The sequence below is a fragment of the Brassica napus genome, unplaced genomic scaffold (assembly GCF_020379485.1).
Source record: "Brassica napus cultivar Da-Ae unplaced genomic scaffold, Da-Ae ScsIHWf_1061;HRSCAF=1500, whole genome shotgun sequence".
NCBI classification, from domain to species: domain Eukaryota; kingdom Viridiplantae; phylum Streptophyta; class Magnoliopsida; order Brassicales; family Brassicaceae; genus Brassica; species Brassica napus.
This window is the reverse complement of record NW_026014489.1, coordinates 2,911-16,290: the sequence shown is the minus strand read 5'-3', so window position 1 is coordinate 16,290 and position 13,380 is coordinate 2,911. Positions and strand designations below refer to the sequence as shown.

Below are 13,380 nucleotides of genomic sequence, written 5' to 3'. Positions count from 1 at the left end.
GTTCATGCATGTGGAGGCACGGAGCCTAGATGGAGGCGCGTAGCCTAATGGAGGCACGTGGCCTAGGGAGCACGGGGCTCTAGCAGGCACATGGCCTAATGGGCACGTAGCCTTAGGAGCACGTAGCTCTGTAAGTTTGAGGAGTCATCTGTTCTAGGGGGCACATAGCCCGAACAGATGGTAAACCTGTCGATATGCTGCAGTGAGCATGGAGCGTCGATGTGCTTCGGTGAACATGGATGGACCCGGCTGATGAGCTGGATATCGTGACCTCAGCCAGTCAGTAGAGTTGTAGACGTGCTGCAGGGAGCATATATCTCCCCCTGGTCGATAGTAACCGCCGGGATCAGCCTCTCCTAGGCTTGTCCGAGAAGAAGGTCTTCTATGTGTAAAATCTTGCTTGGCGGCTCTAGAATTCGTGAGCTCTGGTTATGGACGTCTCTCCCCCTCCTTCTTTAGGTTTAGAATCCTATATTTATAGAAGAGGTCGTGCCTCCCTTCTTAGGATTTGGAAATATTCATTATATCCTTTGATAATAGAATATTTCCATTTTCTTAAGGGAGGTCGTATGTATTGGAATACTTCCTCTTTCTCTTAGTTTTAGGGAGAATCCTTCTTGCCCAAGCTGGTTACCTGATAAGAGGAAGATTTCCATTTATCTTAAGGCAAGAGAAATCACTTGGCCTGGAAGACGGAGGAAGGTCCCAAACTCGGGGACAGGGACCCGAGACCCAGAGGCAGGAACCCGGACCCTGGGAGCAGGGACCTGGAAGACGGAAGCTGGAGTAATCTCTTCATCGAATATTTTTCCCCAACAGTCGTCTACTTTCTCGACTAGAGACCGGAGTATTGTCGCCAGATCGGTATCAGGTATGTTTCTTTCTTCCGGGTGGAGAGTCGGGGTTTTCATTGGACGGTCGGTCGTTTGGGTATGGGGCGCTGAGTCTTGCGCCTGCTCAGCGGGATGACTCGTTCGTGTGGTACAAGGTGTCGTCACGGATGCGTTCTTTGCGACTGAAAGCATGGCGTCGATAGTGGCGTTGGTTGGTGGGCGCGTGTTTCCGGGGTTCGTTTGGCTACTTTTCCCGACCTCCGCTGATCCGCCGGTTGCTGTGCTTGAGGGCTGTCTCTCGCCGGATTTCGAGGGCGGGGGTCCTGACGTAGATGACATAGCTTTAACGTTCGGGAGTTTTGCTGACTTCGTGCGTTAGAAACCTTTCAGCCCCACGGTGGGCGCCATTTGTTGAATCCTAAATCCGATAACAAGGATTAAAGACTAAACAAAGTTTAAGAGAGATTAAGAAAGAACCAAAGGTTTCGTTTATTAAAGTGTTTAGCAAAAGCCGAAAAGGAAAGTACACAGAAAAACTCGTTGTCGTAAAGACGAACTCAGATTATAACTTTTTCTCTCTCTGTCTTTCTAGCTCTGCTCTCTCTCTCTATTCGTCGATGTTTTTCTTCATTGAATGCTCTCCTCTATTTATATTGATTCGTATGAGCCTTTTCCGTCTCGCAGTTGTTGTATGTCAGGGAGTTGGTGCGGCGCTCATTATCACCCTATTACTTGTGTAGGCTTTTTGTCTACGATCGGCGGTCGGTGCAGCCTATGTATCGTAGGCTCCTGTTCCTTACGCGTCGTCGCAGTTACCGCTCTCGTGATGGGCGTTTTCGGGGCTTCTTCTGTTCTGCTCAACTCGCGAATGGTCCTCCAACATATATGTATTATCTATTATCGTATTAAGAAGATGGTAATTATCTGTTACACATATCCCAAAAAATCGATTACATTCGATATATTTAAATAATTGTATGAAATATAATTGTTATTTGAGAAGAAGCCAAACCCGTACTGAAGCAATTAAGAAATCTGTGTAAACCTTGAAAAGTTTACCGTATCCATAACGAAAATGAGTGTGTAAAATAAAATTAAAAAGAGAGTTTGTAATTGACTTACTAACCATAACGACCGAGAAGAAAATGGGCCGTTTCTATTTTTTTCCTCGCTGTAACCTTGAATACACAAGGGGTGGAGTGTAGGGCCCGACCCGGTTTCCTTACCGCAAGTACGACCCCAGTTCACTTCCCTCGATCTAACGTGATCTATACCCGATTTTTCCCTAACTTGGGATTTTTATTACAGTTTTCCTCTAAGAGGTTCAGATCAGTTCTCAGTGTTCACTAAGCCTAACCAGCATCCTAGCAGTTCACTAAGACTGATAGTATAATAAACATGTACCTTACTGCCTTGGTTCTTGTTTGACTCATGGTCCCTCCACGTTCCGTCCTTGATGTCTCCGTGCTTCTCATCCGTCTAATCCAGCCAGCTCATTCAGATACTTAACCGAATCCCCTTGTTACTTAGTCACTCAGCCAACCATCCCCACATGACCCAAGTAAACAAAGAGAGACGGCTTGGTCTCCAACCAGCCATCCAGAAAAGATAGTACGCTAGCCATGCTTAGCGCCCCAGAACCAGTCCCTGATCACACCCGGATCAGTCAGTACACAGTCGGCTCCACAGCCCCATAACCAGTCAGTAACACCATGCCTCCATCCAAGACAAGTCTCTGTCCAGTCATGACAATCCATCAACACTCGACTCTATACCATAGCCGGTACAGAAAGCTGAGACTCGATCCGAGTCCTAACCGCCAGTATCACGTTCCAGCACTATACATCCGTTAACCACCCCAGATAACTCTTGCCGTCTGATCCGCATCATCAGTACAGACGCCTTCCATCAGAAACCATCAAGCCGTCTACGGAAACAGCCGACCAAGCCTCATCAGTCTATCCCTTTCAGTACGTCGCCAGTCCTGATCATACCCATCAAACCACTTGAACCAGCACCCCGCATCCAGACAGAATTGATCCGATCAGTACAAGGAACCTTTCCATACGCTGTCCCAAGAACCCGCGACCATTACCTCTCGAACGTAACCGCCGAGCGTTCCACAATCGTCGCGCTCCATCAGTACACAACTCCCATCAGTACAAACTAGGCCGACAGTCTCTTTACCGTGGCATGCGCATGGTCCGACAGACTGCACGCGTCGTATACCATCGTAAGCACACCGCGAACCATCGTTCAGTACGCAGCCCACCTTACACGATTCAACTAAGCCGCACACACCACTACTCGAATCTCAGACGATCGGATTAGGACCAGACCAGCCCTGCTCCGAAAAACTCAGCGTCTCTCCTGTCAGTTTCCCTTTGTCTCTCTCCGGTATCATCAGTACGATCTGATCAAAGTTCAGATCAGGCGGAGTCGTATGACAGACAGACCCGCGGCCATATCTTAGACTCTGGTCAGCCTTCCGGCCATCTGTTTCCGATCTGTTTCCCTCTCTCTCGGCTCTTTTCTCCTTTCTGTCTAGAACCCGTGAGGGAAAAAGTGTCCCGTCTTTGTTCCCCGAAAATCCCAATAAAAGGATTGTTTTGGGCGGTTTCCTCCCCAACCGTCAGTTCCATAACCACCCCGCGCGTCCCTTTCAGTCCGTAACCGTCCTAGACGGTTTCTCTCTCGGCCAACTGCCTTGACGGTGTCTCCGTAACTCCCTTAGCAGTTCCTGAACCCATAAACCGTCCCAGTCAGTTAAGTGGTCCGGCAACCACTCAGAACCGCCCTATAACTGCTTGACAGTTCCAAGTCCATAAACCGTCTCAATCGGTTACACCATCCAGTAATCACTTAGGAACCGTCCAGCAACTGCTCGGTAACCACCCTAGTAACTGTTCTGGAACTGCTTAGTAACCGCCTCGGATAACCGTTCCCATCAGTTTCCTTAGCTTTCCAGTAAACGTTCAGCTCAGTATCCGTTCCCGTCAGAACATATACCAGTCAGTCCGTACTTAGACTAACTGATATCGGATGGCAAGTCCAACTGCCTTGTCTGAATCAGATCAGTCTAGTCCAACAAGCTCAACTGCTATGTTCGGACAGACAGTATCATCTTAATCTGACCAGTACTACACAGATGACATGTCCAACATGTCTGTCCCGTCTGATCAGTCCGATCTTGGACTGATCCAGTTCAGACTGCGGGACGGGGATGCTACACGGAGCCCCGCACAAGCGTGGGACGTTAGCATAACCGAGATTATGGAATTACAAAGTGTTGATGGTGATGGTTTGTAGAGTTTGAGCATAGATGTAAAGGTTGTAGAAGTGTTAGGAGTTGTTTTAAGAGAAGAGGATTGGTTTATTTTCTATTATTATGCTTAGTGCATTGTGGAAAGTGAGTAATATTCGATGGGGGAAATTTATTGATTTAGAAGAAAACGTAGCATTGACATTAGGTGAACCCTTTTGTAACTATTAAACATGAGAAACAGTTATAAACAGATGGAGTACATTGGAGTAATGCGGTTTTAAAAAAACATGAAATAGAGAAAATCTTGAAATGTCTTGAAGAAGCAATGCATAGCAACTGAGAAATATAAAGAAACGGAAGTAGAGTTCGGTTCACATTGTTTTCATTTGGAAACATTACTCAGTTGAGTATTTGGGACCATCTTTGTCCGCTTCATTGGTTGACGTATAGGTGGCAGCAGCGGAAGTTGATGATTCCCCATATTCCATTTTTCCTTCTTTTTTTTTTGCATTGATGGTTAAAATCTGTAGAGTGGTGTATAAGTTTGTGTAAAAAATATGAGACATATGTAAACGTTTAGATTAGTTAATACTATAATACCTCCTTGTTAGGAACGGCGCTCATTCCAGAGATGGTGAAGGTAGGGGCGTTGTCTGTTACACATTTACATGATAAATAAATTTTTGGCCTTCAAGTTCTGCAATACATTTTGGGAGTCTATTGCGTAGACGACGATTCACCTGAAGTACGGTATAGGTTTTAGCGAGTATTAGAGTTTGCAGAAAAGGTGGATTGTAAGAAATGCAAACCTCATGATCAAGTAGAGTTTGTTAGGGGATTTTTGTGTATGCTCTTTTAGAGTACCACATAACGATGGACAAGCTGGTAAACCGAGCAGATTTGTATATCTTTTGTGAGGATTTCGTGAGAATTTAGAGGGAATAATAAAGAGATAGGCTTGAGGAGACTTTTATTAGATAGAACAAGCAAGATTACAAGGTATTGAGTAAGAACCCTAATTCTAGCCGTCTAGTTCTAGTCTCTAAGCCTTGGAGAAGTCGATCCCCTGCTTTAGGGTTTTAGTAGCTCTTATATAGTTGTCTAGGAGTCGGTTTCGTTAGGTTAAACTCTTCCATATTCGGAAATATGGAAGGTTCTCCTTGTCGGAAGTTTTCCATTTATTGGAAAGGAGCTCGGTTCCAGGGACCAAGCTCGGGGTTCCTTCTAGCGGGGACCTGGAGCGTTCCCTTATCGGGGACCCGAGGGTCTGGGTGCTGCCTGGAGGCTGTAGGAAATGATACCGGGGTATTTTTCCCCAACAGGGTTGCTGCATCTTGTTTAGTGAGCTTCATCATCTCGTTGTCGAGCACCAAGAAAGTGGCATAATTTTCACCACCATCGACCAACAATTCATCCTTGTACATGTATTAGACGATCATATGTATGATCAGAATCTAGAAAAGACTGTCTGTTTTATGGAAAGGCATTGTTAGTTTCTAGCCTCACAACAGTCGTGGCATTGATATCATGACACTGGTCTCAGGGGTGAGATGTGGCTGAGTTTCCAACTTCTTTCACGCAGTGAGTGCAAGAGACATAGTACCAGCCCTTTTGTGCGACAACCTCAACAATCTGAGCTATGCAAGTAAAATAAGCTTCCTGTGTAATAAGAGACTGTGAATATGAAGCTCCATTTATTAAAATATGAAAAGGTTCAGAGATTTAAGACGTTGGTGACAGTGTATTACAAACCTGCCTAGAAGAGTTGGAGAGGAACTTGCTGAGATCTCCCGTTGAGCTAAGTTCTTTGGTAGTGATCACTGTTTCTGCGTTGAGACTTGGTAAGTCTGTTTCTGCGTTGAGACTTGGTAAGTCCTTGCCTACTGCATCGCTAAGACTGGAGTCAATGCTGTGATTAGTTTATTCGGCAGACAGCGTAATGTTGTATAATTTGGTTATATTAAAATACTTGTACCTCGTCGTGAACTCTGTGATTGCAGCGAGATTGTTTCCGAAATAAAACTTGGTGGCAGCGGTGGAGTGTAGGTACATGTGATCTGATGAGAGGATAATTATAGTGTCGTCACTAGTGGAATCTAAGTTACAAAAGTATGTTATTAAGTTACCTCCTTTTTTTGTGGGTTTAGACTTGTGACCACCATGACAGAGTTTGTGCTCTCCCCTGAATTTAGAAGACCCTTAAACCTAGCAGCAGCTTCGTCCAGTAAGGACAAGTACACTTCGACGTTTCTGTAGATTATTGTGAAGGGGATACAGTAAGCAGATGAAATTTTTAAGCTAATGTGTCTAATTTTAGTACTTAAGGAGCACTGAGGAACCGGATGAGAATTGGTGAAAATATATTTGTGCTCAGTAGGCCAAAACCTTTCACAGATTTTATTACACCTACAACATCTGCCAGTTTATGAAAAGTTACTTATTTTAAAAGCAAAAAGAGAATAAATACTGAATCAGATTATTTGTAATTATGGAAACGAACCGGGGAGTTCTAGATTTGTGTTGGCAAGGATGTGGAGAAAGTATTGGAGGTTGATGACAGGACCATCATTGATCACCTGATGAAGAGCTGTTTGGGCAATGAAACGGATCACAAAAGTGTGCTCTGTTGTCTTGTACATATATGGGCAACTGTCAACTTCAAAGTGAGCAACTTCGTAGTGTTTTTCCCACTCAGAAGGAATGAAAGCGTTGATCAATGAATCCTGAGTTAAATTGTTTGATGATTACATACAGCGATTTTTCTAGGTAAATACAGTAGAGCTTTATTTATGAATATGTATAGGGAAAAATGAGTATACCTTCTCATCATCAAGGAGAACCATAGTGATTCCCCTGATTTCATTGGAGTTAATCATGTTTGGGGTGTCCCAAAACCGGAGTAGTTGAGCATGGATTGTTTGGGGAGATCTACCCAAACGAAGAGAGTCGAAGGCTCTGTGATGCTGAGGTGGGTGAGAACCGACGGGAACTTCGGAAGAGATTTCGATAGCAGTTGAGTAGGTTTTAGGAAAGAGAATAATAGCATGAGGCTGTGAAGATTCATCCCTCTCTGAGATTTGGCTAAATTATATAAAATGAGTTCACTTAACGGTTTCATCGCGTGGGAAGTGAGAGGGATTGTTGTGGACGGAAATGGTCGAATTGAATAAGTTGTAATGGTTGGATTTATGATTAATATAAACGGAAGTAACCGAAGAGATGGATACGAAAAGTCTTTATTTGTGTAGTAGAAGAGAACATTGGTGTTGTTAACTGAATTTGATTTTGCTCAGTCGGAGACGAAGAAGAAGAACTAAGATTCCTAATTGTGTAAAGTATAAAACGGCAGTTTTTTGAGGTCTAATTCCGCAGACGTAAGTGGATGTTAATTTGGGCCGTAATGGGTTTTATGGTTCAAAAGACTAAATACTGATTCGACATTGTGTTGGGCCCTATAAGGGATAAATTGTATATGAAAAAGCTCGTAAAAATAAATTGAATTCTTAGTTTTGAGAAAATTGGGTCAGGTATCGTTCTTCTCTTCCGACATTGACATTTCTTCTCTTTGGACAGGAAAATAGTTAAAGCTTTCTGCTCTTCCGACATTGAGTTTTCCGTCTACGGGCTTCTAATCAAGGCACCCCTCCTGTTGCATGGTTAATGTGTTTGGTTACAGGGAATGGAATGTTTTTGAAATCGAGTGCTAACCTTGCTGGCTCATAATGAGAGGGGTAAGGAATTCTCCCTGCATCTCTTTGTCTTTCTCATATCCTGGAGTTTTAAGTCACTTTTGGGTGAGTATACATGTTGGATAATTGTTTAATTGAACATAACAGAGAAGTTCGTGTGACATACCTGATGTGTCTGGCAAACCATTGAATGCTTCTCTATATACGATATTTGTGATCGTGTTCCGCAAGCTCCCGGGGCTGGTAATGTTCAAGATCTTAGTCCTTTCGGTGTGGTCACCCTTGATAGCGCAACATATAGTTGACCGTGGCTGAAAACTGGTTTTGGCAAGTACAGAGCAACATTCGCCAGTGTTTGCCCTTGACTCTTGCTTATCGTCATTCCGTACGATACTCAAACCGTAAACTGGCGTCTTTTGAGGGTGAAAGGATGGTTGGACTCTGTTGGTGATAGTATGATCCTAGGAATCAGTACTTCTGTTTGCTTCGACGATGAAGAGGTTAGCACTTCTGCTTTTATAACTCTTTCTCCCAGGTTCGTCACTATAAGTCTTGTGCCGTTGCACAACCCCTCTTCTTGGTTTATATTGCGCAGGAGCATGATCGGAACACCAACTTTGAGGCATATTCTGTGTGCTGGCAGTCCCGGGAACTCTAATGAGTTGAGATATTCCAATGGATAGGATAAATCAAACTCGCCCGAGTGTTTTTCGTCCTCAGCAAAACTGTCACTGCTTAAGTACTCTTTCTCTCTCCCTGGAATTTTTGATAGCAAGTAAGTGTTGATCTCATCGACTGTATCATTCTTTGGAGTTAGTATAGCGGTATCCCTGATTTTATCCAAGTTCTTGTAGTCATTTATGAAATCTGTGAAAACAGATTGACATAAGATATCAAGAGGGTTCGAAGTAACGGCGAGGAGGAGTGTCTCGTTGATGACAATCTGATCTTCCACAGCATCTTGGTTTATATTTTCATGAGCCATCAGAGGTGCATTTCCGTTGCCAACTTGTAAAATCCATTGAGCGAAATCTTTTTCCTCTGATTCAAAACACATATTTCTGGATAGGACATGAATATGACAGTGGTGCCAGAGGTGAGGACGGTTTACCGCTGCGTTGACTGTTTCTTGGTGTGTTCCCTGTGGGATGACTGGAAGAATTTGTCTGAAATGACCGCCTAGCAAGACAGTTATTCCTCCTAAGGGCTTCTGTGGAGCCTCTTTATCGGAGAGAGATAAGATATCTCGTAGCGTGCGATCAACGGCTTCAATAGCATGGCGATGTGCCATTGGAGCCTCATCCCAAACAATGAGATCCGCCTGGCTTAAGAAGTTGGCGAGGATTGTGCCGGTTATAACTTCGTAGAAAGAATCTTCATATAGCTTCAAAGGAATCTTAAACCTTGAATGGGCAGTGCAACCTACAGGTAGGAGGAGAGCAGCTATAGCAGATTAAGCAACAGGTATAACTTTTTTACTTCTTGATCGCAAAGCAGAGTTGATGGTTTTGTATAGGAACATTTTCCCTGTACCTCCTGCTCCGTAAATGAAAAATAATTTCCCTTGCTTCTCCAAAACTGATGTCATAACCTCATCATATATAATCCTCTGTTCTTCGTTGAGTTTTAAGAACATAAGTTGATGGATCCTAGTTTCTTCTGCTATGTCAAACTGGTATTCTTGAGCCATCTTTTTTTTCTTCATATCGTCCAGTATTGTTTAGCTCGGAAGAGGCATTCCCTTGAACTCAGTAAGTGATGTGTCATGGTTTTGTAGGAGAGACTCTATTTCGATCAGAGTATACTGCTGGAGTTCATGTGGACCGAGTTCAAGCTGTGGGAATCGGAGGATCCTTCGCTGGTGGCTTAAAACATCTTCGGACATATACTGCCATGTGTTGATCCAAAGCTTTTGTGGGTCTGAGATGCAACAGAAAACCAGAATCAATACAAAGAGCCGGCAAAGACAGCTAGGTGAAGACCATTGATTTGCTTCAGTCATTGCATCCTGCCATTCTTTGTCTACATCGAGCGATCCCCTGGCTAAGCAGGCAGCTTGGAATGATTCATGTTTTGTGTCACCAACAGTGTATAAATCATCATAGCCTGTAGGTCCTTTTACGATGCTCACCAAGATCCTAAGGTAATATCGATCACCAGCATTGGGATGGATATTCACAAGTCTGCCAATTGTTCCTTTTTTCTTCCGTTTAGAGTAAAGCTTGTTTGAGTTATCCCAGACAAACATGGTAAGCATTTGGATGTAGTTCAACTGTCTGGCCTCTTCGTACAGTCTGTTCATCTCAAACCATTCAGTAAGCATTGTTCTCCCATGTGTATATCGGCGTTCCACGTCTTCTAGGTCCTCATCCTCGTCGTAAACTGCTGTTTGTTCATCAGGTAAATGGACAGGAAACTTCTGAACTGCTGGGCTGTTATGATGAATATCAAACTTAAAAGTTCTCCACATAGATTCACAAGCAGACAAGTACCGACCTTCCAAGTAATTGTCTATTTCGTTTATTGGTTTTTGTGAGGTGCTTGCTTGGTCGCTAGGAATCTGATCTCCATCTTTTTGAAACACAAACGTTGCTCTATCCATGCCTTTAGTAATGTACTTGAATAGGTATTTAATCGCGGTTGACTTATTGCACCATTCGACATTAACATGCGCCTTGTATTTCTTCAGGATTTGGAGATTGTGGGGAACAACATAAGAATTGTCGAGGGTTACGTTACCTTTTTGACCACTTGATCAGTTTGCCTCCACCGGTACAGAACGTAACCAGAGTCATTGATTTGAGTGTGAGGAACGTAGCTCCGAGGAAATTTCTTGGTACACACACCATTGTCCATGCAAGGAGAACTTGGTCTATCTTTCCCACATGGACCATGCATCATGTGTTGCTCCACCAAACAGTAAGCTTCCGGATCTGTTTCTTTATCTGGCAATTCCGCCGAGATTATGTTATCTATATCAGCACTGGTGGGATTCTTAAAATCACCTTCTAGCCAGAGTAGTATATGAGCATGTGGCAAGCCTCGCTTTTGAAATTCGATGGTGTAGACCTCTGCATTGAATGATCTATGTTATTAATAATATCTATGTTAAGAGGAAACGTAGGTAGAATTTTTAAAAATTTAGAACCTGCTTTTGGGCGAGGAAAAAATAACCCTTTCTTGAAATCAGACATCAGCTCGTCCAGCTTCATTTTAAACACTCTACATTCAAGGTCTGGACGATCATTTGGTTCGTCAGTCCCATACATTTGTAGATGGTTGGAGATTTCAACCCACTTTGGATTGGTGGTCATTGTAATAAATAAATGAGGATTACCATACCACCGGCATATAGCCATTGCATCATGGTATTTCTCAGCCATGTAACGCGGACTTCCTGTGTAAGAAGCAGGTAATATAACTCTTTTCCCTATAGACTTGGCATCTGTGTCTCCTTTAATGACTGCATCCTTGACATTGTTGTAAAGGTCCGCTCTTATTTTTTTTATTTAGTCTGAACCAGCGCAACCTTTCTTGCTCAATGGAGGTGTAGGCGTCAACTATATATATAGATGGAGTATACGCTTTGAGGTGACAATTGTCATGCCCTCTTCCAAGCGAGTTTGAAGCTGGTAAGCGAAGTACTCTCTCTTCGTGATGTAAGACCTTTGCCGAGTGGATCCATCAATGTTGACAACTTGGATGTTCTCGTGAAACCCTGATTGGCCATAAGGAAACAAAAGAGGGTACTGCAGTGTCATGTAGAGTGGATGCATATCACTTATATGTTGCAGTCCAGCTGATTTATGGTGAACAATGATATCCCTATCTCCCATATGCTCTGAAAAGTCTCCAACAATTAAACCAGCTATCTCATCAGTTGTAGGCATATCATATTGACGGCCTCGTTTTGGTTGACCTATCAATCTTATTCTGAACTCTGGGCAGTTGCTGTGTTCGTGAGCATCTCTAGCCTTTCTGAAAATTTTGGCCAAACAATTGTTGGCATCCATTGTTTCAATCAGCTGTTTAACAATATCAGGATCAAGTTCTCCTGCTTTTGTTGTTTTTTTTACTGTAGCTATCCTATTCTTAACCTCATTTGTTGTATCAGAGATGTAGAGTTGGCTGAACTTTGGTGGTTTTCCAGCTTCTGGTACCAATGATCCTATCTTGTGGGCATTCTGACCGTGTATCCTTAAAGTGAACGGTCCAGCCTTGTGCATCACTTTTGAATCTAATTTGGCTCCCATAGACGTGAATGCAAGGATCGAGTTGTACGTGCGGATGTTGTGCTGGAAGTGGGCAGAACTGGAGAGTAGTGATGGTAATGAATGAGGAGGATGTGGTTCGGGTGGTAGCTTCACACGACCTTGCTGACAACATATACTGAAAAGGGGAGTTCTGTTGCTGCCTCTACTGCCTTTTTTTCTCTTGTTCCCATACCAAAGCACGACAATAGGGGCATTCTTGAAGGTCATTAACTTTACTTCTTTTTTTCTTGTGTCTCGATGCCTGCAGACCTTCAGTTCTATCTGCATTTAATTGATACAACAAAATACAGTGAGTAGAAGTTTTACTGATATAGGGTAGCGAAGCTAAGACATAGGAATTGTTGTGAAGTGAAGAGGAATACTCTTTAGCTTGAACGCTTGTCTTCTGGCGATAATAATGGCCTTCCTCATTTGTCTAGCTTTCCGCTGTTCTCCTGTTGAGCGTTGTTTTTTTATAGTGTTCATGTTACGTAGATAATGTTAAGCGTGTAATAGGAAAAGCATACCTGTACGTTTGCATACAGAACATGCAAAACTTTGCCGGAATGGTTGATGCCCTGTAAATTGAAATCATGTTTTAATTATATGGAAAATAATTCATAATTCTGCTGTAAGTGAGACGAATGCGATCACAAACCCGTGTTATGCATGTCATGTTCACTTTGTCCTGGAAATCGTTTACTCACGGCAGCTTCATGTGGATCGATCATTTTCCCCTTCATTCACTTAGTAGTGTATCTGTTTGAAACCGATCTGTTTTTTACCCAGAGTTATGTTTGATATCTATACAGATAAAAACTTTCATCGATTGAGGGCCTAGGCTTGGAGGCTGTTACGTATTTACGTGACATTGTTAAACGGACGTAAAACTGTTTAATAGCTGTAAAGGAAGTTTAATTGGCACGTTAAAGGATTAGAGAGTTCAAGTTCTAGCATCATCCATTTCGTCTGTTCTGTTACTTCTCTCCACAATGGATTTAAGGTTAGTGGTTAGTGGATTATGTTACAGATGTGTATATGATTAGCGTTATTCGTAAGTAATAATATTAGACGTCTGATAGATGGTTCTTACATAAATAATAATATAATATTTGCTCTTATTGTCAATGTAACAGTGGTTGGTGACTTATATATGGGACCGATTTAACATCTGATCATATCCTTACCTCCTCCACCAGCTTTATTGAAATCATTTTTCTTTTCATGATTTTTAGATTACAATGTAGAATTGTGTTATCCGTGGAGAGTACGTGAACGGTTGTATGAAATCCGTACATTGAATATTTGTTGTATTCAAAACAGAGCAAGATTAACTTATT

The 13,380-nt window shown here is 42.8% G+C and overlaps 1 protein-coding gene across 1 annotated transcript; it reads right to left on the bottom strand.

The window, feature by feature from the left end:
- Window positions 1–9,507: 9,507 nt before the first annotated feature.
- On the bottom strand, window positions 9,508–12,716 carry LOC125595427. Its single transcript, XM_048771218.1, has 6 exons — window positions 12,699–12,716; window positions 12,568–12,618; window positions 11,371–12,322; window positions 11,125–11,250; window positions 10,527–10,858; window positions 9,508–10,470 (listed from the first exon to the last, which is right to left on the bottom strand). The coding sequence occupies exons 1-6, from the start codon at window positions 12,714–12,716 to the stop codon at window positions 9,508–9,510; spliced, it is 2,442 nt and encodes an 813-aa protein (XP_048627175.1).
- Between the last annotated feature and the right edge of the window lie 664 nt (window positions 12,717–13,380).